The sequence below is a fragment of the Gorilla gorilla genome, chromosome 1, assembly GCF_029281585.2.
Source record: "Gorilla gorilla gorilla isolate KB3781 chromosome 1, NHGRI_mGorGor1-v2.1_pri, whole genome shotgun sequence".
In the NCBI taxonomy this organism is placed as follows: domain Eukaryota; kingdom Metazoa; phylum Chordata; class Mammalia; order Primates; family Hominidae; genus Gorilla; species Gorilla gorilla.
The window spans coordinates 82291173-82319046 of NC_073224.2; the positions used below are offsets into that span (position 1 = coordinate 82291173).

The following is a 27874-nucleotide window of genomic DNA, read 5'->3' on the forward strand; positions in this document are numbered from 1 at the left end:
CAGAAATTAACAGAGAACCATTCGAAATTAAGACATCAAGAATGCAAAATGATACTACAAATTGAATAAATAATTTCCAAGAAAAGTATTGAATAAATTTATTCATTTTAATGCAGTATTTATTAACTACCTACTATATACTAGGATTACATTAAGCACTGAGGATCTAAAATGAATTTTAAAAAATAGACTGAGGTTAGGACTCTGAGGGAGACAACACAAACATTTATGTATAAAACAAAATGATAAGCACTATGTTTATATAAAACGTTACAGGAACAGCTACAGGAGAAAATGCGGTTAGTCAAACAAGTTCTAGAAAAGGGTTTGTAAGGACTTGAAAGAACTAACTGATACAGATTAATTTCCTGATCATTCATTTTCTCATCTCTACTACAAGGGAGTTAGAGGGGAGAAGCAATCTCCAAGAACTTGTAAGATTCTCTGCAGGAGCTTTAGGGGCGAATGATTGCAGGACTCCTCAGCCTGCTTCAGCTCAACCTGCTCAGCAGCTCAGCTTTTACATGTTTTACATATGTGGATTCTAAACAAGATGTGGTTGGCATTAAAATAAAGTTTGAGAACTTTTAAAGTTTAACATAATGTAATTATATGTGCCAAATTATGCTTACCTCAAACCATACCTAGGAATTTGTGGGCTGCCCCCAAAACTATCTTTTTATTAACTAGCAAGAGAAACCTCTAAGGTAACATCCTAAGGAAAGAAAAGGCCACACGTGGTATAGGAGAGGAAAACACTGTCAGGGCATCCTGTTTTCTGGAAGCTCCTGAACCTATGCTATTTCTACTTCCCACTTCCAACTGAGACTCCTCTAGTGCTCTGGGCAGTAGATGCTATACCAAAATCAAGAAAATAAGATGCTGCTTTAAAAATCTCTTTGAACCTGAAGTACAAAGTAGGAAAGCTTTGGGATTGTGCACCTGACACATGAGGAATTCTGCACACCAGCAAGGTTTACAGAGATCCTATGTCATCAAGAGATGGTGCTTTCAGCAAAGGCATCTTACCTCTTTGAGCTCTCTAGGTATTTATTACTAAAGATACTGTGTATATAACTTACTCTACAGGAGAATATAACCTAAAATTATGTTCCATGGCTGACTTTAAACGCATGGCAACATTTCATTGTATTCAGAGTTGTTTTTCTCTTCCTAACACTTCTCAAAAATATCCTTTTGTGTGGCCAACTGAAGACAATAATTAGGGTTAAAATTTGTTTCTATTATGCATAAACTACATTAAGAAAAACAGAGTGACATATATTTAATGTTCCCTTTCTAGTTTAAAATATTGCTGTGCAAAAAACAGTTAACACTGCAGGTCTGAGACTGCTATTCTTAGAATGAAATGCTTGAAAGGTTGGCCCTTTGCTGTCAACTGGAAACTTGAATTTCAGCAGTTGCCATTATTCCCTGATAAGTGTGGTTTATTGTACCTAAACTGTTGTATGAACAATGTGATTCATGTTAAACTCCTTCTGAGAGTCTGAAATTTTGGTATATTCTAGGCAAAGGGTGCCTATGTGACGGGCTCTTGATAAAAACCCTGAACTCCTAGGCTCAGGCAAGCTTCTCTGGCACATAACACTTTACCATACTTTCACAACTTGATACTTGAGTAATTAAGCTCATCCTGTGCAACTTAACTGGGAGAAGATTCCGAAGTATGTGCCTGGTTTCCTCCAGACTTTGCCCCATGTGCCTTTTCCCTTTACTGATTTTGCTTTGTATCTTTTCACTGTAATAAATATAGCAATGAGGACTATATGCTGAGTCCTGTTAGTCCTAGCAAATCACCAAACCTGGGGGCCTGGAAGGCAGAACCCTCAACAAAATTGGACTTAAAAAACTTTTTCCCACTTTGAGAAATACAGATAATATACGTCATCCTTTGTCCCCACATGCTGTCAGCCACTAGGTCCCATGGACTCTTCTCTTATACCACTTTCTTTCCTTTCCCACCATAGCCGTCTCATTGCTGTCTTTCCTGATGCCACACTCCTTACCACCTCAAGCTTAGATTATGACAGTGTTCTCTGTCTCTGTCTCAGTCTCAGTCTGCCCTGGCTGCAACAAAAACATACAGCTGGGTGTCTTAAACAACAGAAATTTACTTCTCACAGTTTTAGAAGCTGGAAAGTCCAAGATCAAGGTGCTGGCTGATTCCATTCCTGGTGAGGACTCTTCCTGGCTTGCAGACGGCCACTTTCTCTAGCATGGTGGCTTATACACAGCATGCATTACACACTTCTCCATTGTGTCTTCACATTGTAGAGAGAGCTCTGATGTCTCTTCCTCTTCGTATAATAGAATCAGCCCTATCCAATTAGGGCCCCACACTTATGACCCCATCTAACCTTTATCACCTCCTCACAGACCCTGTTTTCAAATATAGTCATATTGGGGATTATGGGTTCAATATATGAACGCCAGGAGAGGGGGACACACATGCATTCAGTCCATAACAGTCTCCTATCTGGTCTGACTCCTGCAATAAATTCTGCATGCTGCAGCCAGATTAAGTAAGATTCCTAAGAGAATGCAATCATTATGAGTTTCTACTGTTTCAAAGTCCACCAAGGAGGGGCCTCCAACACCTATAGTATATAGAACAACTACTTCAGAGCCAATAGCTAACACCTGAATGTGGTTTGCTTGAAGGTGAAAAAATTAGAGCTATTTGTGACAGTATTTAGCTCTGATTTGGATATGTTCAATTCCTTTGAAAAAGATTTCCTAATATTAAATTCTGATAAATACTGACTTTTCTAAGATTTTGCTTAATGTGGCAAAATTTCTAATATATGAAGAGACTATTACCTTCCTAAATAAATTACTAACAGGTATACTGGGTATTCAAAAGCAAGTTGAACAGTTTTACTTTCCCTGTTGAAGGGGATGAACATTGTCTTAATACCATCATTGTATCACCAGCCTGAGTCACATCATAGGCTTGAATTAGAAAGAAATATTAATTCTTCAAAACAACTAATATACCATCAATGCAATCATCACATTTGATCAAAAGGGAGCTTCAATAAGAAGATGGGTAAGTAATAAGTATGACTGAACTCAAACACAAAAACATACACGAATATAGAAATAGAAATCATAGTAAATCCTTCCCAAAGAAGTCCATGCAAAGTAGCTGAACTGCCCTTGTATTGAAACATAATCAATATCAGTAAATCAAAGTGTGTTTTTTTTCCATAAATACCTGCTATGTATAAGCCACCATGCTAGTTAGTTACCCCAGGGGATACAAAAAAGCTTAATACTTGATGTCAGTACTCTTAATTCTTGACTGAGAAAATGAAACAAACACAGAGGCAAAATCCAACTTCTGAGGCTAGTTAATTTGGCTAGGGCAAAATGCCAGGCAAGTCATGGATTTAATTTATGTAAAAATTAATTGGTATGGTCTGTTCTCTAACTAAACACTGTATTTTAGTTTTTATTTTGATTTTTTTTTCCAGTCAGACAAAGTCTTGCTCTGTCCACCCAGGCTGGAGTGCAATGCCGCCATGTTGGCTCACTGTAACCTCCATCTCCCAGGTTCAAGCTATTCTCCTGCCTCAGCCTCCCAAGTAGCCGGGACTACAGGCATCCACCACCACATCCAGCTAATTTTTGTACTTTTAGTAGAGACGGGGTTTCACCATGTTTGACAGGATGGTCTCGAACTCCTGACCTCAGGTGATCCACCTGTCTCAGCTTCCCAAAGTGCTAGGATTACAGGCCTGAGCCACTATGCCAGGCCAAAACACTGCATTTTAGAATGCCCCTGAATTCAAGGAAGGCCAGAGATTACAACATGGATGCATGAATAAAAACTCATCATTACTTCTGGAAATTTAATTCAGTATCATCACCTTTGTATATAAAAGGTAGCATTACCACTTCTCTGATACAAACAAATTTACATAGAATGTACATATGTAAAATTACATTTTTTCTAAACTGGGTTTTGAGGGGCTAGAAAGTAAGAGTTCCTGATTTAAACCCTGAAATTCAAAATCAGTTTATAGCTGATGATAGAGAAGTGAGAAAAAGATGGATCAATACATGGAATGATATCTATTCTGTGAGATGGGGAGATGCATTTGGAACCCTGCAAAATGCAGTAGTAGCCCTGTGCAAGTGGTAAAATAATTCAAGATGGGTCATGGCTGTAGAGAGGATTTGATCATATGGTCAAGATCTCATATACAAGGAATTTTTAGGCTGAAATTCTCATAGTACCAGAGAAAGCTCTGCTCTTGTAGACCTGAAAAAAGTAGAACTTTTTTTTTTTTTCCTCCAGTCAGCTCAGCTCTACAGTGCCTAGTTCCCCACGAGGCTTTAAAGGGTAAAGCATTTTTGGCAGTGACAATCCCCAATGAAGGCAGCTGAGACATTTCCTGGGATGTTGTCAGGAACTGGAACTGAGTGCAATTTTGTCTGCTTTCAATATTGGTCTAGTGAGCAATTTTGATGTTCTTGTTTTGTTCCAGTCCAACAGCTTTTGGAAATAATGCACCTTTGGTTGTAATTCAAACTGACACAGTCAGTGTCTTAAGACTGACTACACTGGAACTTAAATGGGCAGAGAGCTTATAGTGAGGGATTTTTTTTCTGTAGAGCTTCCAGGATGGAACCCCTCCCAAGGGCAAAGACACTTCCAGGAAAGTTTCATACTATGATTCTCAAACTTCTGATTGCAGAGAAATCATCTGCAGAGCTTGTCACAAATTCAGAGACTCACATTGTAGATATTCTGATTTAGGAGGACTAAGGTAGTTGCTGAAAATCTGTAATTTTAATAAGCATTACCAGTGAATCTGATGTAAACTGTCCACGTTTATACTTCTGAGAAATGTTGGATTAGTGGCTTAAAGGATTAATTAACATCAGAGAAAATACCTGATTTACTAGAAAGTAGTGGCCTTGTTATCAGAAAGATACAGGCAATAATATGAAACTTTCTGATATTTGATAACCAAAATAATTTCCCTTGTCAGCAATATATTCATATACAATTATATATAAGCACAAAGATTTAAACCTGTTACCTGGGACTACAAATCAAAGCAACACTTACCTAACCCTTAGCAATTGATAAGACAAAATACAGTAACAGCTGCGCTTTTCTATTAATAGGTAAAAAGACATGAACATAAATACACATAAGCATATACTTACCACAAATATAAACGTTCTGTTCTTAACTTTTGTATAAAACATTTTGCTAATGGCGTCTAGAAATTCAGAGCGGGAAAAACATAAACCCCCAGAAATATTCAAGCAAAACTCTGAAATGATTAGCAGTGTAATCTACTCAAAAGCAAAAATATTCCCCTCATTTTTAGTATAACACTTATCTGCAAAGCCAACAGTCTGCCCCCAAATATTTACTGAACATCTACCATGTACGGCATCCTGCACTAGATGGTAGAAACACAGTGGGGAAAGTGACAAAGTCCCTGCCCCATGGAACTTACTGTTCTAAGCAGAAGAAACTGGAATGATTTTACAGAGAGAGAGAGAGAGAGAGAGAGAGAGAGAAAGAGGTAGATATAGATGTAGTGTCTATGATTTCTTCTCTGGGTTTAAACTTTTTTATCTTTAGGGATATAATGCTCAATATTAGTTTAAGAAATTAACTACTATTTGAAATTCACTGTTTCATACTACACAAAAATACCTGCCCACGCTGTCATATGGAAAGTGTTTAATTTTACTTATCAATAACATTTAAATTTGAAGTGCATAATAACTATAATTTATACTACAACACCAGCACAATCACAAAACCAAGGTAGAATGTGAATCCATTATTGAACAATGATCAGGATGAATTATTATAATAAAGCAGAATTATTTAATATGAAATCAGCCTATTTGTATACACGTCTTGCAAGCAAAACTCTCTTCTAGTATTTCAGTATAAGCCATAACAATCCCTCTATTATAAATTAGAGCACTAGGGCATCTCTTACATGTGGAAGAATTCTGAAATCTCTATTTGTTTATCCTAATGGTTACACACAAATGTTTGTGTAACCATTAGACTATACAATATAAAAGAAACTGTTAAAATACAAAGTGGTATAAAGAAGTAAATAAGGTAAATAAATAAGTAAACAAAAGCAACAATTTATCTTAAGTCTCAAAATATTACAGATACAGCAATAATAAAATTAATTCTTTATAATATAATCCCATATATAATTGCTATGTGGCCAGAAAACAAAACTTATAATCAAGAAGGTTTCTTCCAACCCTAAGATTTCATGATTTTATAATATTTCTAAAATGCTAACGTTTTCCTATTGAGGGAAATTTGCTCATGGAGTTTACTCATGGATCCTCATCAATTCTCTGACTCTAGAAGTATCTTCTATAGCAAAAAAGCCTTTATTAGCTTCTCTTTATATAGTTTCAGTTTAATATACATGTCAGTATAATGTTAACTGCCAAATAGTAGGGGAGGTAGCATATATTAGGTAGAAAGGATATGGTTTTGGTGTCAGACAAAGCTGGATTCAAATTCTATAGATTCTGCCACTTAGTAGAAGTCTGATAACCAAGATACTTAAATACTGATGCTCAATTTTCTCACCTATGAAAAGGAGTTGCTAAAAGTATTAAACATATTATATAACATGAATATATATTTACAATACTTGTCAGACAGTAGCTCTGTTATTTAGTATTTATTAGTGGTTACTTTTACATTTATTTAGTAGAAACGTTATTTCTCTTCCCTAGTATAGATAATTTTACTCTTTGTCTAACAAAGACCTGAGAATCATGGCTAAGTGAAATACCCAGGCAATTCTCAACTTTATTTTCAGCCTCTCATACCCATGTCTTTTTTTTTTTTTTAACTAGGCTCAAACAAAGAAATATCAAAGTAGCTACTAGAAGATCTGGTAGTATTATTAATCTTTGAGAAACTGTAGACCCCTGAAAAGATGATAAATGACTACAGAGAAGACAAATTTTAAGCTTTCAATAAGAACATATGGATTTCAGAGATGGTAACATTGATGCTTCATCTAGTAAAATTCTAGACAGATGGCATATAAGATTTAAAAAATAAAGATGTTTTTACTGTGTCCATCCCTAAGAATAAATGGCAGAAAACTAGCTGTGTATATATTTGTGTGTGTGCACATGCATTTAAAGGGTTTTTAGATCTGGAAAGCCCAAAATAGACTATATTTAATTTCTGTGGGCCAGGAACAACAATGACTACAGCTGCTACTGCTAACATTTATTGGACTTTTCTATATGCCAGATATTGTGAGGGATGATTTATATATCATTATTTCACATATCCCTATAAAGCCAATACAATTATTAGGAAACCAACGGTCAGAGAGGTTAGGTAACATGCCCAGTATTACACAGGTAACAAGTGATGAATAAAAAATTTCAGTTTGACTCTAGAGGGCAGGCTAAACCATTATGCTTCACTCTCTCTTTTTTGGGGGGGCGGATAAAGTCTCGCTCTCTCGCCCAGACTAGAGTGCAGTGGCGTGATCTTGGCTCACTGCAGCCTCCGCCTTCCAGATTAAAGCAATTCTCCTACCTCAGCCTCCTGAGTAGCTGGGATTACAAAGGTGTGCCACCACGCCTGGCTAGTTTTTGTATTTTTAGTAGAGACAGGGTTTCACCATGTTGCCCAGGCTGGTCTCAAACTCCTGACCTCAAGCGATCCACCCGCCTCAGCCTCCTAAAGTGCTGGGATTACAGGCGTGAGCCACCATGCCCAGCCTATGCTTCACTGTCTTTAGCAAACATTTTATAAAATATTTGAAACAAAAGGGAAAAAAATGGGAACTAGATATTAACAGGTTCAGGTACAGTCTGAGGTAGACCTATGGCCTTACTCAAAATGTGCTAATTAAATAAAGAGAAATCAATTTAGAAGAAAGCTTTTTACTAAGTTTTGCCTAGGTACTCTTCTGTTTACATCATTTTTGCTACCTTTAAAGACAACAGGGAACGTAAGCTTTCTAAATCTATTAAAAACATTAGAAAAGATCACATTGAAGTAGAAGGAAGTGCTGAGTAAGTAAGGAATAACTGCAAAGCCCTGCAACTATGTTCAATAAACTGATTTTCCAAGTTCCAAACAGGTGAGATCTAGACCTAAATAAGTTCACTACAAAGCTAAGGTGACCTGTTGTTGGAACAGCTGATTACATGTGGAGCTGCACTAAGGGAAGCACATTGTCCAAATATGGCAACTACTCATCCCACTGTAAGAAGAGCACACTGAGCAAGAGAATAATGCGGCTAACAATAACTGCAAAAGGTCTAAATTTTTGTGTCTCCTTCTTTAATAGTTCCCTCACTGATGTAGTTCAGACAGCTTCATCTCCCACATAACTAAGAAACTCCATACTTCCCTAGGTACACAGAGGACATTAGCAGATCAGAAGTCTTTCACCATAAGATCAAATGTTAAAAGTGCCAAATCCATGCATGTTGTTGTGGTGGAAGGCAACCAAAATGATGAGATATTTGTAAACCAAAGTTCATGGAGAAGCTGCCTCCCATCTCTATCACTTCTCTATCCTGACGTCCTGTTCTATTCTTTTCATGGCATTAATCATAATCTGAAATTATCTTATTTTTTTTACTTGCTGGCATCTTAATCTAGAATACTTTTTATCTCTATTTGGATGTAAGCTCTATGAAAAAAGAGTTTATCATTCCTGTTCACCAGATTCCAAATACCTAAACAATGACTTGCACATAAAAGACGCTCAATAGGCCGGGCATGGTGGCTCATGCCTGTAATCCCAGCACTTTCGGAGGCCGAAGTGAGTGGATCGCCTGAGGTCAGCAGTTCGAAACCAGCCTGGCCAATGTGGTGAAACCCAGAGCCTACTAAAAGTACAAAAATTAGCCGGGCATGGTGGCACACACCAGTAGTCCCAGCTACTCTGGAGGCTGAGGCAGGAGAATTGCTCAAACCCGGGAGGCGGAGGTCACAGTGAGCTGAGATCACACCATTGCACTCCAGCCTGGGTGACAGAGCGAGACTCCGCCTCAAAAAAAATGCTCAATAAATATTTGCTGAATGAATGAATTAGCAATGTGTTAAAGAAATAAAGATGTTTAATCTGAGAAGAGAAGGCAGATATAACAGTAGTTTTCATGTGCCAGAAGAGCTACATCATAAAGGGAGACTTATTTCTGTGTTTCCACAGAGATATGACATGGGATCAAATGGTGGACATTTGATCCTATGTCAATAGGATCAATAGGAAGATTTTGGGGCTCATTAATTAGGAAGTATTTTCTAAGTCACAGAACTTTATAATTGAAGAGGCTACCTTGCTAGTTACGAAAGGAATTTTAGCCATGGTAGGAGGCTGTATCCATAAGTTATCAGTTAACCTAAAGTGCCTATCATTCAAAGCACATACAGAATATAATAAAACTATACATAAAGATTCAAAAAAAGAAGGTAATCTTTCTATGGAAGAAGCAAAAAAAAAAAGTGATCTGGTTACCCAGAGAAAGAATCTTAAAAGACAGTGAAGAATGAAGTGTATAAACTGGATTCTAAATGAAAGAGTGATTAAGGTAGAAGAAAAAATCCAGATAGTCTTTTTTTCAATTAACATTTATTAAACAGACAGGGCTATAAAGTGGAAATATAAGAAGGCAGTGGTACTAATGACATTAACAAAACAACAACAAAAAAAGAGATGAGCAGTGTAAGGAATAAGAAATGGTAATAATGATTTTCCTTTGAAATTGTTCAGGTTTCAATTTTTATGAAAAACCCAGAATAAGAACGCTCATTGAAGGCAGCATAGTATATGCTCCTGGAGAAAAGGTACAAGGCCAGATTTGAAGAGTTCTATTTTGGAATACTTGGCAAAAGGATGATAGTTTAATTCCTGAGAGTAGATGGGCTTTCTGTGAAAGTAGTTAAAGAGAACAATTAATTAAGGATGGGGAAAGCATCACAAATTATAACTCTGTAAGGATTACTTTGAAAAGTCATCCATTCATTCATTTGTCCTTGGGCAGAACTGCACTAAACCCCAAAGGTTTACTATCTTTCATTTCACAAATCTCCACTAAAAGGCATTCTTGAAAATCTCTCTGCAAAATATGTCCCAAATGCTAAAGGTATCTGTATTAAAATCTTTCCATATTTTAAGTGTAGTTATGGAATACAAATGGTAACATTTCTCATAGTAAATGCTATCAAATAATCATATATTAAATTATACTTTGGTTCCCAAATGGGTAAACAGAAGGCCTTTAAAAAATTTGTAATCCAATATGTAGTATAAGCTTAGAAAATAAATTATTCTCATCTGACAAATCCAAATATCTGGATTATATCAAATTAGATGTTATAAAATAAGCACTAACAGTATATAAGTGTTCCCTTTTCTCTGCAACCTCACCAACATCTGTTATTATTATTATTTTTTTTTTACTTTTTAGTAATAGCCACTCTGACTGGTGTGAGATGGTATCTCATTGTGGTTTTGATTTGCATTTCTCTAATGCTAAGTGATGTTGAGTTATTTTTTTCATATCTTTGTTGGCCACACATATGTCTTCTTTTTTATTTTATTATTATTATACTTTAAGTTTTAGGGTACATGTGCACAATGTACAGGTTAGTTACATATGTATACATGTGCCATGTTGGTGTGCTGCACCCATTAACTCGTCATTTAGCATTAGGTATATCTCCTAATGCTATCCCTTCCCCCTCCCCACACCCCACAACAGTCCCCAGAGTGTGATGTTCCCCTTCCTGTGTCCATGTGTTCTCATTGTTCAATTCCCACCTATGAGTGAGAACATGCGGTGTTTGGTTTTTTGTTTTTGCGATAGTTTACTGAGAATGATGATTTCCAATTTCATCCATGTCCCTATAAAGGACATGAACTCACCATTTTTTATGGCTGCATAGTATTCCATGGTGTATATGTGCCACATTTTCTTAATCCAGTCTATCATTGTTGGACATTTGGGTTGGTTCCAAGTCTTTGCTATTGTGAATAGTGCTGCAATAAACATACGTGTGCATGTGTCTTTATAGCAGCATGATTTATAGTCCTTTGGGTATATACCCAGTAATGAGATGGCTGGGTCAAATGGTATTTCTAGTTCTAGATCCCTGAGGAATCACCACACTGACTTCCACAATGGTTGAACTAGTTTACAGTCCCACCAACAGTGTAAAAGTGTTCCTGTTTCTCCATATCCTCTCCAGCACCTATTGTTTCCTGACTTTTTAATGACTGCCATTCTAACTGGTGTGAGATGGTATCTCATTGTGGTTTTGATTTGCATTTCTCTGATGGCCAGTGATGGTGAGCATTTTTTCATGTGTCTGTTGGCTGCATAAATGTCTTCTTTTGAGAATTTTTGAGAAGCATCTGTTCCTGTTCTCAGATGTAGGTAGAGGCCATTATCCTAAGCAAATTAACTCAGGAGCAGAAAACCAAACATCACATGTTTTCACTTATAAGAGAGAGCTAAACATTGGTACATGTGAATATAAAGATTGGAACAACAGACACTGGGGACCACTAGAGGGAGGAGGGAAGGGGATGAGGGTTGAAAAACTACCTATTGGGTACTATGCTCACTACCTCGGTGATGAGATCATTCCTACCCCAAAGCTCAGTGTCTTGAAATTTCCCCAAGTAATAAACTTGCACATATAGCCCCTGAACCTACAATAAAAGTTGAAAAAAAATGTATATCACATTTGCAGAAGTCAAAAGTTTAATGACTGTATTAGAAATGGAACAAAGGTTTCAGAAATGCTGGAAAAACTGAGCCAACTCTAACAAGATGAAGTTGAAGGGAGATAACAATGTAAAATTTGTTTTAAAAAACCATTGTACATATATGGAGAAGGAATATAAATTAAGCAGGTGTAAAATAGATGTATAGATTTATTGAAAACAAACTTGATATATTAAAGGATAAACTATAACTACCAAAATATGTAATTTATTTCTGGCCTGAATAAATAGCAGAATAGTTTATAAACCAAGGGAAAATGATAGTCTCGCTCTCATCTGTTACTAGTCATATCACACACGTAACATTTTATTCAGCCCTGAGCACCATTAAAAGAAGTATTATTAGAGCATAGTCAAGGAAAAGTTGGTGATGAGCTTCAAAACCATATTTTACAAGAATGGTTCAAGACCAAGAGAAGCCTGGACAGAAACAATGCTTTTACTAAGGTATACAGAAGGTTCTTGGGTAAAACAAAAATTCTCATTCTTCCTATATAATCACAATGGGAATAAGCCAAAAATATATTCATTTCAGCTGAATATAAACAAACATTATGGAAAAAACCTGAGCTACCCCAAAGTGTATTCACCCCCCTTTAAGACGCATATTCAAAAAGAGCCTATAAGTCCACTGAATGTCAATTTTGGAAGGAAAAATTCAATTAAAGTGGGAAGCTATATTAAATGATAGGTATATTAAATCATCATTCAACTCTCCTAAAATATTCTTTTCCATAGCTTCCCCACTTGGTAACTACAAGGCACTGGGGAAAATAATCTTGAAGTAATCTTCAGTCCAACCATACCCTCAAATGAGCTGGAGGTGAAAGAACTACTGGAAGAGACCTAAGAAATACTGTTAACTCTGACAATTAAATTCAATTCGGCTCAAGAAATAGATGACTTACTATACAGAGAGCACTCTGTACTCGGCTCAACAAATAATTGAGTAGCCACTATATACAAAGCACTCTGAGGAACCAGAGAGATGTAAAAGACATAAAGAAGAGAAACAGTACAGACCTGCAAGCATGCTTGCTTGTTAGACAACCACACCAGGTGTGACTTTTCTAATGTAAAAGCTGATTTGCTTACCACAGCTCTACCACTATGGATATTATTCCCATGGTTCTGCAGGTTAGGGAAATCCTAAGTATCAATACCAGGCCTGGGGTCAGTGCTTAACTACTGAAATCTTGAAGTTCACAAACTCTTCAAGGACACAGGCCTCAAAATTTTCTGCTTAGGAACATATCCTCCCCTACCTTGAAAGGCCAGTAGAGATTATCACTGCAACAAAGGCAGAAGAATACAATAGAAAAAAATTTCGAAACCTTTCTCAAACGCAATATCTAGGTGGCTGTGTGGCACACACAAGATACAATGAAATAGACAATGCTGAAGATAGCAGTAATAATGGGAGAACAGCACTGACAGAATTCAGTGTTCTTAAACAACAAAGCAGCAGTAGCACAGAGTAAATTGTGAGATAACAATAGTGAGAAGATTATCTGAGCTTAAAGACTTCTGAAATAAAGAATTTGAGACAATTTGGTTTAAATGAGGCTCAGCAGATCCATCCTAATTCATCCATCCATCCATCCATCCATCTGCCTACCTACCCACCTACCTACCTATCTATCTGTTTTAGTGTAGGGAAGAAAAAAAATTGCAAAGAACTAAACAAATTCCCTATAGGGGCTGGGAAGAAATAAGTAAAAAATCAAATTCCTTTAATTTATTTATTAATGTAGAATTGCTGCTAGCAAGTTTGCAATGAATCATCATAGTTTGATACATTATTAGTGTGAAGATAAACTGGATCACTCCTTTGGGAAACCAATTTGGCAATATACATAAATAATCTTAAAATACCTTCATACTGTTTGCTTCAGTATTTCTTCCTTAAAAATTGTAAGAAAATAATACTAAATGTGGAAAAGCCTTATTTATAAAAATGTTCATAAACAATATGCAATAATATGGAAAAATGTTTAAGTTTTAAATACCCATATTTAAAAATCCTTTAGAAAAAGCCCTAATCCATAGGGGGGAAATGGAAGAAAAGAAAACCAAAATCAACAGTCGTTATCATCCCACCTAATTATATTTGGGTAGAGAACTATGCATAATTTAGTCTCTTTTTTATCATTTTAAACATTCCCTAAATTTCCTTTATGAGCAACTATTTGTTTGACAATTAAAAATAAAAATAACTAAAATGAATGAGGAGAAAAAAAGGAAGTTAATTATGTGAAAGGGATGAGAATTAGAAACATTTGAGATAAGTTAATAATGATTTGTTATAACTCATCCTTTTACAACATTGTCAGAAATTAAAAGGTGCCAATTATGGAAGGGCAAGCTGGTGGGTATATAAAAAAGTGGAAACAATATACCTTGTCCCTCAAATTATCTCTATAAGAAATCCCTGAGGTCTTTTCTTAAGACCCTTCAGTCCACTGACTGGTCTGAAAAAGGCAGAAGGACCTAATGATTCTCTGAAATCTTTCTCTCAAAATCAAACTAATGGAAACCTGACCATTTACAATCTTTTAATACACAATTTTACATAAAATTATTCTATTCATTTGTTTGGGAAAACATACAATAAACATTATTAAGGTATTCACTCTGACTATATGGGTTCTAATGATGGCTCCACTATCTCAGTGACTTTAAACAGTACTGAAAGCATAAAAGCATATACAGTCAGTCCTCCATATTCATAGGGTTCACATCCATCGATTCAACCAACCACTGCTTGAAAATATTCAGGGGAAAAAAATGGATGGTCGCATCTGTGTTCAACACATACAGACTTGTATATGTACTTGAAATGTATTTGTACATTTCTTGTCACTATTCCCTAAACAATACAACTAATTATATTGCATTTACATTGTATTAGATATTGTAAGTAACTCAGAGATAATTTAAAGTATATGGGAGGGTGTGTGTAGGTTATAGTATGCGATTTTATAAAAGGGACTTAAGCATCTGTGGATTTTGGTAACCTTGGGGCATCCCGGAACCAATCCCACACAGATAATGAGGGACAACTGTGTAAGTGTTTCCTTTTATTCTAACAGACTCCGTGAACTGTATTTTCAAGAAAAACATCAAGATCATTTATTCATTTTCTTACTGATTTACTAAACTTGAAGAAAACCAAAACTTCCCAATGGATTATTAATAGTTTAAAACAATAGTACTGCCAAAGCAAATATTATTAAATAATGTATCAAATACCTGTGATTAACTGAATCATCAAGATTTTTAAAATGGCTTAATTTTGTGTAAATATAAATTGTGGCTCTTTAAAATTGCTTTGTATTTTCATTCATTAGTTGACAATGACAAAAAACATAAAACTCCTAGCACTGCAATACATCTTAGCTAAGTGTATGACTATAACCATTTATTTTCTAACTTATATATTACCAAGAGCCTATTAATAATGTCATACATTGGTGTTGAATTATAAATTCTCTTAAGTCATATATGTTTTAGAGTTGCATGTAAATTTAACTCTTATACAGCTATATCTTCTGTTTTTTAGTTTTTTGTTTTACTGCCTATTGGAGTACTACAAAAGAGGCATGCTTACTTATAAGTAAATTAACTCTTTTAGACTATGAGATTATCATTTATTGATGAGAAGTTTAATAAATGCTTCTGAAGTTTGAAGACTACATCCAATGTTAATTATTACTGACTCCATGCTTAAAGGTAAAATACGATTATGTTATATTAGTAGTTAAATAAAGAAACTAGACACTAAGTTTGATACGCAAAGAACTTCACCTGAGTAGGAAAAATCTAAATATAAGTAATGTAGATTAACTATATAATAGTAAGAACTAATTAGAAAAAGTAGATCTGTGTTTCATTTACAGACAGGTATATAGTTGAAAAACCACTGGAATCATACAGGGGAATCAATATCTAGGTTTTTATTCATATGCTAGAAATTTTCCTGATGCCTGACTGAATCAGGTTGAAATCACTCCTTCGTACGAGATCCTTTACCAAACATAAAAGCACAACATTCTATTGTGAGTAGCATACAAAGGGCATTATAATGTCTCATACCAGGCATCAGCAAATTTTTTTCTGTAAATTTTTTTCTGAAAAATTTTTTTCTGTAAAGTAAATATTTAGGCTTTGTAGAACATAACATTTCCATGACAACTACTCTCTACCATTGTAGCACAAAAGCACCCATGGGTAATATATAAATGAATGAGTGCTGCTATGGTCCAGTAAAATTCTATCTACAATAGTCAGTGGACTGTAATTTGTCAGCTCCTATCTTGCCCTATAGTTATCCATATAAAGTCCATATAGCCCCTTGTAGTCTAAGTGCTCTTGGAGAACTGAAAATCTGTTTTACTTAGAAATCTCCTTATCTTACACAGAATTAAGAATAGTCCCTGGCACACAATAGCAAACTGATAAATACTTAAATGAAAGAATGAGTGATTCTATTATTCAAAAAATATTAGGCCTACATCATATGATTAACTTGACTGACAGAGAAGTTAAAACCTGCCTGTCATAATAACCTGCATATAGTGACATTCACTTGTAATCACAAGACAAATATTAGGAAAACAACTCTAGAAAAAGTGGTCTAAGAAGATGCCTAAAGCAAGGCATGGTGGCTCACACCTGTAGTCCCATCACTGGAAGACCAGGGAAGGTGGATCACTTGAGTTCAGGAGTTTGAGACCAGCCTGGCCAACATGGTCAAACCCTGTCTCTACTACAAATACAAAAATTAGCTAGGCGTGGTGGCACACACCTGTAGTCCCAGCTACTTGGGAGGCTGAGGCAGGAGAATCACTTGAACCTGGGAGGAGGACATTGCAGTGAGCCAAGATCACTCCACTGCCTGGGTGACATTCTGGTGATCACTCTCCAGCCTGGGTGACAAAGCAAGACTCCATCTCAAAAAAAAAAAAAAAAACAAAAGATGATGCAGTTGGTAGAACATGTCCTATGTGCAATCCCTCAAGCTACTTCTACCCATGTTAATATTCTTGTCCTAATCTCAAAGCTTATAATTTATACCTAAAGTGATGATTTTACTCTAATCAGATATAATCCACATAAAGAATATTTTCTTTTTCTTACACTGCATTCCAAAGTTATTGTGTATTCTCCCCACAACACTTTTGTACTAATCTGAACGTTGAACATTTTCTCTCCTTTCACTTCAATAACTTCTCAAATATCCTGTGGTATCCTTTAGAACTATAGCATCCAAACACATGGCTAAATATTGAAGCCAATTCATATTCTAAAATGCGTTAATCCCTCTAATGCTACAATGTATTGCATAGTTCCTATGACTTTTCTGCAATCTCTCCCTCAAATTCTAGAAATTAATTTTCCTGCTTATTGGATTCACACAATTCAATGAGTTACTCTTAAGAGTCCAGGACTATTATAGAACCAGAATTTATGCCCTTAACATAGCATAATCAATATTTATTGACCTAATTTATAGATTTGAAATGCAAAAATATCTGGTTAATTCAGATTAAATCCAAATTTGGACTTTGCAATGATTCATCCTACAAACTCTTTAAATAAGTAGCATAAATTGTTATGGAAATTTTACATATTTAAGAGAATAAACTTTTCAAATAACTCAGTGGAACTCATTTTTATTCAACTGATACAGACAGTAGAAACGACTTAAAGAAAGATTTCCTCTAAGGACACTTACAAGGCAATTTTGTGTTTGCCTAATTTGAGTTCCTTTAATTTTTCTGTAACTATATTTATTTCATTGAAATAAAACTGAATTACTTATTTAAAAGGTTTTATTTAATATATCACTAATTCAAACTAATCACTGATTCCGACTGATATTTTATAGATTACAAACATACAAAAGCACTATAGCCTGAAACATCAAAATCTTGTCCATCATAATGATTGAGAAAAATCCAACCGATGATGACTCAACAACATTGCAAATCTATTACAAAAAAAAAATTCAAAACGTAAAGTACATGACTATGAAATTAGTACTTTCCAAAAGTAGGTACATGAATATAATGTGATTTTGATGTCTTCATCATTAAGGTTATAGTGTTTAGAATACACAGCAAACACTGTTTCAATTTATTCTACATATCTCAATATATTCAGTAGATGACTGCTGTGTTTTCAAAAGGAGAGGTCAATTTTTTATTACCCTCTATGGATAAAAAACTGTTTAAAGAAATATTAAAACACTGATCAAGGCTGATAATACATCTGATTAAAAATTTCTATGATCTCAAAAATCACACCTCCAACATAAAGTTAATTTTAAAATAATTTTTCCTATGTCACAAATTAAAAGAAAAAATTTCACATAGAATTTCTTCTATATCAAATAACTAAGTCTTCATTTTCTTCTCAAGAAAGAAATATCAGGTCACTCTATTACCAGCCATCTACAAATACATTATTCAAGAACTTTATCACAGGCAATATTATTGTCACACAAGACACGTGGTCAGTAGTATCTTTGTCAAACGACATGATCTTGTTAGGGTCACTTAAAAATCTTATCTCAGATTCCTATATGTGAAATGAGATAGTGTTTACTCACAGAAGCTTTTAGAATAGACCTCGTTTATAATGTCAAGAGCATGATATATGTTCAAAAGCGTTATAAGTGTTTCCAAATTTCAACTTGCAGTGTTTTCCAATAATTTCTTACCAATTTAGCATTTTTAATTATAAAATTCCTGAAAAAGTAAATGAATAATTGTGAAGATGTTATTTCTATAAAAATATGCCATCTACTAATAATTATATTAAACTTAGAACTCTATTAAGAACATAAGTAAACATCTTAAAGCTATACTTTACAGAGTATGTACATAAACATTCTTTGTGTCATGTATAATCTCAGACAAAATTACTGCACATCTCTTGCTACAGTCCACATTTTATTCAAAAATAAATTAAAAAATTTAAAGAACAGGTCATACAACTCTGTACCTTGTTTGTGCCTTGCAATTAAAATAATTGACTTTATAATACATATTTTGCCATTTTTAACTGGCATCAACCTTATTTACAATTGCTTAAGTAGAAAATAAAATAAAACTGGGGTCAAATGTTTAAGTCAATGATACGTATTTCTTTTGTATAAAGTATCCTTTTTGGAAGTTTTCAAATTTTTGCAAATTATTTTCATTCATGAATTCTACTATTATGTACTACGTTTCTTGATATTTATCACCTTAAACCTTAGAATTTTAGAATCTCAAAAACTAATTTGGCTCCATTTACTATAATGAAGGTGGTGATATGTGCCTTTCATGTTAAATATTTATCAGACATAACAGACTCCTGCTAAATTTATTACTGTTATTTTCTTCACCTTTGTAGAAAGTCATATATAAAAGCAGAATGAAAGTTACCATTAAAAAATTATAAATATGTTCTTTGGAGAATTCTGCCTATGTAGGAAATGCAGGTAACGTACCAGCTGCAGCCTATTTCCTAACGCAGGGCCATCTTTTTGTTGTTTAAAGATGTGAAAAATGCAGAAAGGTGCCATGAATGATGCATTTAAAAATCCTACAGTGGGCCAGGGCGGTCGCTCATGCCTGTCATCCCAGCACTTTGGAAGGCTGAGGCGGGTAGAACTCGAGGAGGTCAGGAGATCGAGACCATCCTGACTAATAAGGTGGAACCCAGTCTCTACTAAAAACACAAAAAATTAGCTGGGAGTGGTGGCGGGCGCCTGTAGTCTCAGCTACTCAGGAGGCTGAGACAGGAGAATGGCGTGAACCCGGGAGGCGAGCTTGCAGTGAGCGGAGATAGCACCACTGCCCTCCAGCCTGGGCAACAGAGCGAGACTCTGTCTAAAAAAAAAAAAAAAAAAATCCTACAGTGATTGAGATCCATTTCAGATTCATCAAGTAATACCTCAAACTGTTTACATTAAAGCAAAAATAAGTCAAGAACATCTACTATTGCAAGTAGAAGGTTGTCAAGTTTATCGTAAAAATCTACCTGAAATAACAAAAATTACAGAACTCAGAAAAACCATATAACCTATCTTTATAAGACAATATTGAGACATTATTGGATAGTGTTATTTGTAGTATCAACATAAGCTGTTTTGTGAAATGTTAAAATATTTTTTAAATATTCCGCTTTCTTCTTCTTTTTTTTTTGAAATGGAGCCTCACTCTGTCACCAGGCTGGAGTGCAGTGGTGCGATCTCAGCTCACTGCAACCTCCGCCTCCTGGGTTCAAGCAATTCTCCTGCCTCAGCCTCCCGAGTGGCTGGGACTACAGGTGCATGTCACCATACCCAGCTAATTTTTGTATTTTTAGTAGAGACAGGATTTCACCATTTTGGCCGGGATGGCTTTGATCTCCTGACTTCGTGATCTGCCCACCTCAGCCTCCCAAAGTGCTGGGATTACGGGTGTGAGCCACCACGCCCAGCCTTCAGCATTCTTTTTAACCAAATATTAATTTTTCTGATTATAAAAGAAATTTTTACCAATGCTCACTGTAAAAAATTAAAACAAAATAGTCATGAAGAAAAACCTTAATGACATCATGTTAATATTTTAAAAAAACACTTTTACTATTGAAAAAAGTTACGAATATTTTAAAATACAGAGCAAGACTAGCACTGAATCAAACTTCCATTTATGAGAAATCATAAAATAAGAACTGTTTTCTCCATTCTAGCCATTTTGTTTTCCTCAATATCTATGTATTTGGTTACAGGATTACCACTTTCTACATATCCCTCTTAATCTAAAATAAAGTTAATTTCTGCCCAAGGAAAAGAGCATCTTTTGGAACCTACACGTCAGAGTATAGCACTGACTGAGTAACACATACATGCTCCTATGTACCAAAATGGCCCTACCTACACATACATGATGCTATCTATGCTCAGAATGTTATACCAGCAGATTTCTCACATCTAAATCTTTTTTATCTACTTATTATGTAATTGTATCTTTTTCACATCTAATGATTACCTTCTAGCGTGGGGAGAAAAAGAGGAAAGGTCCTTTAAGGCAACTTCATTTATCTTTAAATTCACATAATTTATGTTATCTATGGAGCAAATCAGCTTATTAATCATTGTTTCTCCCAAGAAATAGATGTATGACAAAATACTTCAAATCCCATTTTAATAAATGAGGAAAATTAAAGTGCAAAGACAAATGACAAGACATCCCTGGACAATCCTTCCTATTATTACTTCCCTAGTGAGAATAAAATGTTTAAGCATATTTAGTGTAATAAAGTAAGAGGTAGGTTAACCTCAGAATCATGCCTGTCTCATCACAACATCCGCTTGCTGGATATCTTTAATCTCAAACGATGTCTTCATGAATAACTATTCCTGGGAAATGAGCTTTCAGAAATATACTTGAAATATCTGAGTTTAACCCCAAAATTTGAATTTAAATAGATTGCAAAAAGAAATGCTATCTTAGAAAACCCTAAAGCTCAATGGTTTATTCCTGTTTGAATTGGGATTAGTGACCTTTAAGTTGTGATGTTAATAAATATGGCACCCACAAAGATAACAAAACAGCAGCTACCGGCTGGGTGCTGTGGCTCACACCTGTAATCCCAGCACTTCAGGAGGCCAAGGCAGGCAGATCACGAGGTCAGGAGATCAAGACCATCCTGACTAACTCTGCGAAACCCCAGCTCTACTAAAAATACAAAAAATTAGCCAGGCGTGGTGGCAGCTGCCTGTAGTCCCAGCTACTTAGGAGGCTGAGGCAGGAGAATGACATGAACCCAGGATGTGGAGCTTGCAGTGAGCCGAGATAGTGCCACTGCACTCCAGCCTGGGCAACAGAGCAAGACTCCGCCTCAAAACAAACAAACAAACAAACAAACAAAACAAAACAAAAACAGCAGCTACCATATTCTGAACACTTTTTATGTGCCAGGAGCTATGCTGGGCACACAGACTACAAAATTTCATTTAGTCCTCAAATTCAGCTAAACAGAGAGCTACAAGTCTCTGACTTAAGATTTTTTAATCAATGCCAAAACTAAGGTTTTGGAGCATTTGGTATCTTACCTAAGGCCAAGCAGTTTATGAGGGCCTGGATCTCAGCCCAAGTTTCATATACTAATAGTGTAAATTATGAAGCTTTCCAACACTCTATAACTCTAGAAACAACTATGCAAATAATAGAACACTTAGGAAAAAGAATACAGAATGCATTGTTTTTTGGCTGTCTTTTATAGCCAAACTGGATAATTACCACAAAATACAATATAATGATGAGAAAAATGGTTATGCTTCCTATTCTTAAAACACATTACCTAAAAAGAGAGGTTTCAAAATAAGGATTAGCTTATTATACAAACACATTAAAATATGACAAAAGGAAGTTAAGTGGTTTGTCCTAGAGTTGTATATAAAATACTATAGTAAATAAATAAACTTAGAATTTGCCTCATTCAGCCTCTTTCAGCCTATGATAAAGCCTCTCTTTTCACTCTTCCTCTTCAAAACAATTTTTTTCCAAAAAGAAATTGATAGAGATTTCAAAAAGGTATTCAAGGGAAATAACAAAAGTAAACCAAAGTAATATCAACAATTTCAGTTTGATTACAGACTAAACTGGTAAGTTTGAGCTTATCAGATTGCTGTTTTAATAAAAGAAACTTTTAAGATCAAAGAAAAAGATATCACAAGACAAGAAAAGAACTCAAGCAAAAGACTTACGATGAGAAAAAAATAAATAAAACTCAGAGAAATATTGTAGGGAAAAGGTACAGACAGAGGTACAAAAATTTAAAGGCTTTTGAAATGAAAGCAGTGCAGCCTACCGGTGAAGCAGGCAGGCTTTGGCCCAGGCCTACTGGATGGGCGGGAACCTCTGCCATTGACTAGTTAACTGACGAATAATCATTTTTCTTTCGTTTCCTTATCTCTGGAGTGGAAATAATAACTATTATCTCAAAAGGCTGTAGTGAGGATTTAAGGTATAACACATGTAAAAGTGAACAGTGAGCCTGGCATATAATTGTTATTAATTACTATGGGGAAAAGCCAGAAGGGGAAAATACAGTAAGCATGGCCTCAGGCTTTCTGTACACAGAATCCACTGGGTCCTTTCTAACTATATTTATACCTTAAAGAAATAAAAATACGATTCCCAAATAATATGTATAATTTAGAAGTCTTATATGTGATATCTGAAATGTTAGCAGTACACTTCCTTGAACTTTCTGTTTTCCTTGAACTGGTCTGAATTTAAAAGGCACATTTAAACCAAGATGCCACTGGCAAACAGGGGACAAGAATAAATATAAACCCAAGCTACAGAAGTATAAAACAATTATATTTTGATTCCCAAAAAACTAAACTCTTGTCCTAAGCATTTTATTAATCTGAGGCGAAGTCTCATTTTGATATATAGAATATTATTCTTTATTTTAAATCTTTCTTACATGTTTAAAAATATACAGGGGTTCAGAACAACCTCAATAAAATGACAACATTTCTACTAAAAGACCTTTGAAGCCAAACCACCAGGGTGCAAACATGGTTGGCTTCTAATTTGAAGAGTCATAGGCACATTTTATTAAATGCATTTCATAAAACAAAGAAATCAAAAATGCTGAGAAGAAAAATACTCAGTAGTTTGATATAAATTTTAAAATATCTTTCAGGCAAGAAACTTATGGTAAAAAAGTAATACTTAGATGTTTTACTGCTCATACCTGCTTCACTAATTCCCCAAATGCTACTTTGCTACATCTAAACCCCTGACAATTTATCACACAATCCCATGTAGCACGCAAAAAAATAAGTTAATCTCTGCATTTGAAAACAGATCATTACAAAAGAAAATACTGTCAGCTCTTACCTGTATTTGATAATTAAGTATATTATATTCTCAGCGGCACTAAAAATGCAGCTTTGTCTAATATAAATATCTAAATAACAATTACACAAAAGTATTTTTCTCTTAAAATAAGTTTTTGTATATACTTTTTCCAATGTTGACAACTTAAACAACATTGATCTATATATTTTGCTAAGAAAACGTTAGGCACAGATAACATAATTTACATTTTCTTTGCTGTGAAAAATATAATATGTGCAAACGCATATCACACAAATGACTGACTAGTGGACACAACAGTAAGCTATCGTAGACCTAACACAAAAAAGATTCATGTTTTATTTTATTTATTTATTTTTAAAAAGGGCATTCTAAGTACCCTTAAGAGTAATACCTCACTGCTGGGTGAGTATCCTGCATCTGCATTACAATTACTAGTGAGTTTTCTTAAAGAAAAACAAAGCTTTACTATAGCAAAAAAAAGACATCACTTTTAAGCACATGAACTAATTTAAAAGGAACCAGATAAAAATGTTTCCAAAAGCCATTAAAAATATTTAATAAGCTACCAGATTGCTTTGCTGGAAGAAATACATTATTTAACATCATGGATGCTCTATACAGTAGATTCTTTCAATAGCTAAGACACTTCTAAAGTAAGGTACCAATGGATGCAGATCAAGAAAAAGAGACAAAAAAAAAACAGGAGACTGTTAGAAAACCAGGGAAAAACAAATGTCATTTTACCCAGAAGAAACAAAAATACTGTTTCTATTTGTTTGTAGCAGAAAAACTGTGCTGCAGAGAAGATTATAAAAACACAAGCAAAGGGGTTGTTTGGCAAATAATAAAATGCAATGCTTACTGTGCATCCTCCATGAAGAGATCACTTATGGATTATAGATTAGTGTGATTAAAGGTACACTTTGATGCAAAAGATTATACTTTACCACATATATAATATGTAGCACTTTTCTACAAAGGGCAGTTTATGTAAGTAATAACTTCCACAAAGAGTGAGAGAAACATAGACAAAATGAGAAAGACAGAGGCAGGGTACAGTCAGACAGAAAGACAGAAATGCCGAGCCGAGGGGCTTGCTCACGTCCTGCAGAAGATTTGAGATATTCTTTTTCATCTCAGTGCTTAATTTTTCCTATTACTGCACACTAATACTCACATGCTATAATTATTTCATGAGCTAACCCTCTATACATCCTTCCCTTTAGTTTCTTCCATGAAAAAGAAAAAAAAAGAGAAACCTTTAGTCTCATACTTCATTTTACAGTCAACTATTCAAGTAAATATTTCTCTGATGGCAAATTTCCAGATGAATCTAGAATATGATCCAAAACCACTGTCAGATTACATTTGATTTACTATGTAGCTCTCTTCAAATGGAGCAAGAATTAGCCCGTTTCCTAGGTTTGGGTTCTTGTGCTTCCTGATCCTTCACACACATACAGGATGTGCACATTGTCTCAGACAGTCTTCGGAGGCCTAGCCGGAAAACACTGTTGGAGAGGCTGTATATTACACAGTTACAAAAACTATTACTTATTGCAAGCCAGGTTGTTAAGAAGGACAGAGTTGGATTGTCCAAGACCCGGGAGCTTTCTAGAAGAAAGTAAATTATATAGGGGAGCCACAGCATATAAAATACACTGGTTATCCTAAACAAAACCATGGCGTAGCGACGGTCAGGGCTGTGTCCAGTCTCTCTGGAAGAATCTACCTCATGACTAGGGAATCGGGCTCTTCGGTCATTTATCTCTTTGGTGTGCTGACGGCAAATTTTGAAAATGTGGAAGTAAGTGAAGCAGACAACAAAGGCAGCAGGAGCATAAAGTAAACAAACAATAAAGCCAGTAAAATAGGCACTGGTGAGCCAAGAGGTGGCACACCATTCAAAAATGTCACCATGGTAACCAGGTTTCCCCCAGCCAAAAAAGGAAGGCAAGAAAATTAGGCAGGAGTAGATCCAGATCAAAATAATGCAAATTCTCAAGCGACAAGGGGTGACCAGTTGATTGTAGGAAAGAGGCTTGGTTATTGCAAGATAACGATCCACACTGATGCAAGCAAGACATGCCATAGAAACACTTTTTAGAACTGAGATGATATATCCAAAAACCTGGCAAGTCAATGACTCGTGGACACCTGTGGAGTAGTGGAGAAGTGACAGAGTAGGAACCAAGCAGCTAACTCCAACGAAAAGATCAGCATATGCCATCGTCTGAATGAAATAGCTGGTAGTATAATGATGTAACAGTGGAGCACAATGAAAGACAAAGATAACTGTTAGATTCCCAGCAATGATCAGAAATGTCAGCAACACAATAACCACTGTCTCGAAGATGCAGACATCCACCACACTGTAGTGGCCAAATCCAAGTGGGCAGGAGTGACGCTCGGACACATTCACAATGCCACTGCTCATGTTCAGGATCCTCCATTCAGTCCACCTGGATTCATTCATGGCTTGGAAATTTAAAGATACCTGCAGACTTGGCTACAGCAAGCAGATGCCCTGCCCAGCATCTGTTAAACACCGCACATGAGTGTTTCAGAACCTGCTTCAGTAGACAGTGTCAGTGCTTCTGTCACAGCTGAGAGTCCCAGAGAGTGCTCAAGTCTCTTCACCAGCCTCAGTTCAGCAGTGACACACCTCAGCTTTCGGGCGGGGGGGTTGGGGGGGGACGGTAAGGGGTGGAGAGAAGGGGATAAGCTAGAAAGGAGGTGAAAAGAGGTCACTAATTAGTTTCCTCTGGTGCCCTCAAAGAACTTTTCGCAGACATAAGGCACTTCTAGAGAAAATAGACTTCTTATTATCTTGCACTATGAAAAATTAAATCTGTAAAAAGAAAAAAAATGAATTGCCAAAGGAAGAAAAGCTTCTGTGGGCTGTTCTCCTAAGAGAGGCAGTTTCTTAGGGAGCAACTGGAAAGAATGAGAAAAGAAAAACTCTGAAACTGTCTCAGGCTTCCTGCTTTATCTATGATGAAAAATGCATTCATATTTTAGATTTTAAATAATTTAACATCTCAAATTTGGTTGAAAAGCTAAGAAAAAGTTCATTGTGGCAAAGAGTGTCTTTGGGCTTAGTTCAGGGATTGATGTTGGGGGGTCAAATTTATAACCTATTTCTCATTTTTCTAAAATCTAAGAAAAACAACTCTATCAAAGTTAATTTGAAAAGATTCATCTCTACATGGGCAGAATAGAGGTAACAAACAGACTCCAGATTGCCCTGTAACTCTCATGAGAAAAAAGTATTTTCCAATAGAAAAGAGAATATACAATGAATTAACGAATTAACACCTGGCAAAATGTAATAAACTTCTGAAGTTTTAATTCTGCATGCATTTTTAAAGCATTTAGATGAAAACAGTTTTAGTCCATTACAGTTACTGGTGGTACTAACAGCAACGTAACTTATACCTCTTCCTTTTCAAAATGAAATTATTTTTGCTATTAATTTGGCATCTATAACTTAAAATAACATTTGTTATTTCATATACCACCTTCCTTATAATGGAGCATGATAATAAAACATGTAGCTCACAGTTATTTCTCACCTTTGCAACTGTATACCCATATCTCACATATATATGTAAATATAAAGTTAGACAATAAAACTTTCCAATATACTCCGAGCTTATTTGACCAGAAATGCTGCCATTATTTATTACTTAGGTATTTCTAATAGGCTTAATGTTCTATGTTGCTATACCTTTTCTATTTCCAGTAGATGATTTAACACATTAAATCATTACTTCAACTATATCTTCTGAAAGTGGAAAATTACCTTGTTTATTACATTTGCAGTTATGTAGCAGCCATATGTTAAAAAATGCCTCTTCTATTTCTGTATTCTATTTTGAGCAAGTGCTCAATTAACACAGGGGCCATTAGGTAGGTTGCAAGATAGTCTTATTTTAAAATACCTCTAAAGTATCAAGATGAAGTTTAAATCCTAGAGTTTGAAATATTGCAAGGCTGCCAGGATAGAATCCATCCAAAATGCTTCCAAGGTCATTTTGATATCAGGTTAATATTTGCCAAAGTATTTTTTAAAAGTGAAGTCATTTCAGAGAGTCTCCTGTCATTCTTTGTTATCCTATCTTTTGAAGAAATAACATGCATTAGAAATAACATTTCCTCCAGGAACAATGCAGCAGCTTAACAGAAAGCATT

General features: G+C 35.3%; 2 protein-coding genes across 13 annotated transcripts in view; both read right to left on the reverse strand.

The window, feature by feature from the left end:
* Window positions 1-27874, reverse strand: part of RABGAP1L (RAB GTPase activating protein 1 like) — an 815258-nt gene that overhangs the window by 516967 nt on the left and 270417 nt on the right. Inside the window, exon 1 of one of the 12 annotated variants that reach the window (XM_063710712.1) lies at window positions 27486-27574. The exons of the other annotated variants lie outside the window; for them this stretch is intronic. The gene's annotated coding sequence lies outside the window, so the exon portion shown is untranslated. Of the gene's footprint in view, window positions 1-27485; window positions 27575-27874 lie in introns of those variants that run through there. 12 annotated transcript variants of the gene reach the window in all.
* Window positions 10500-27567, reverse strand: GPR52 (G protein-coupled receptor 52). The gene is made up of 2 exons (XM_004027930.5): window positions 27486-27567; window positions 10500-26405 (listed from the first exon to the last, which is right to left on the reverse strand). Exon 2 carries the CDS (start codon window positions 26154-26156, stop codon window positions 25071-25073), a length of 1086 nt encoding a protein of 361 aa, XP_004027979.1. The 5' UTR covers window positions 26157-26405; window positions 27486-27567; the 3' UTR covers window positions 10500-25070.

What these genes read in the sequence shown, in the direction of transcription:
- GPR52 (XM_004027930.5), bottom strand. Translation starts at nt 26,156, where the DNA reads ATGAATGAATCCAGGTGGACTGAATGGAGGATCCTGAACATGAGCAGT.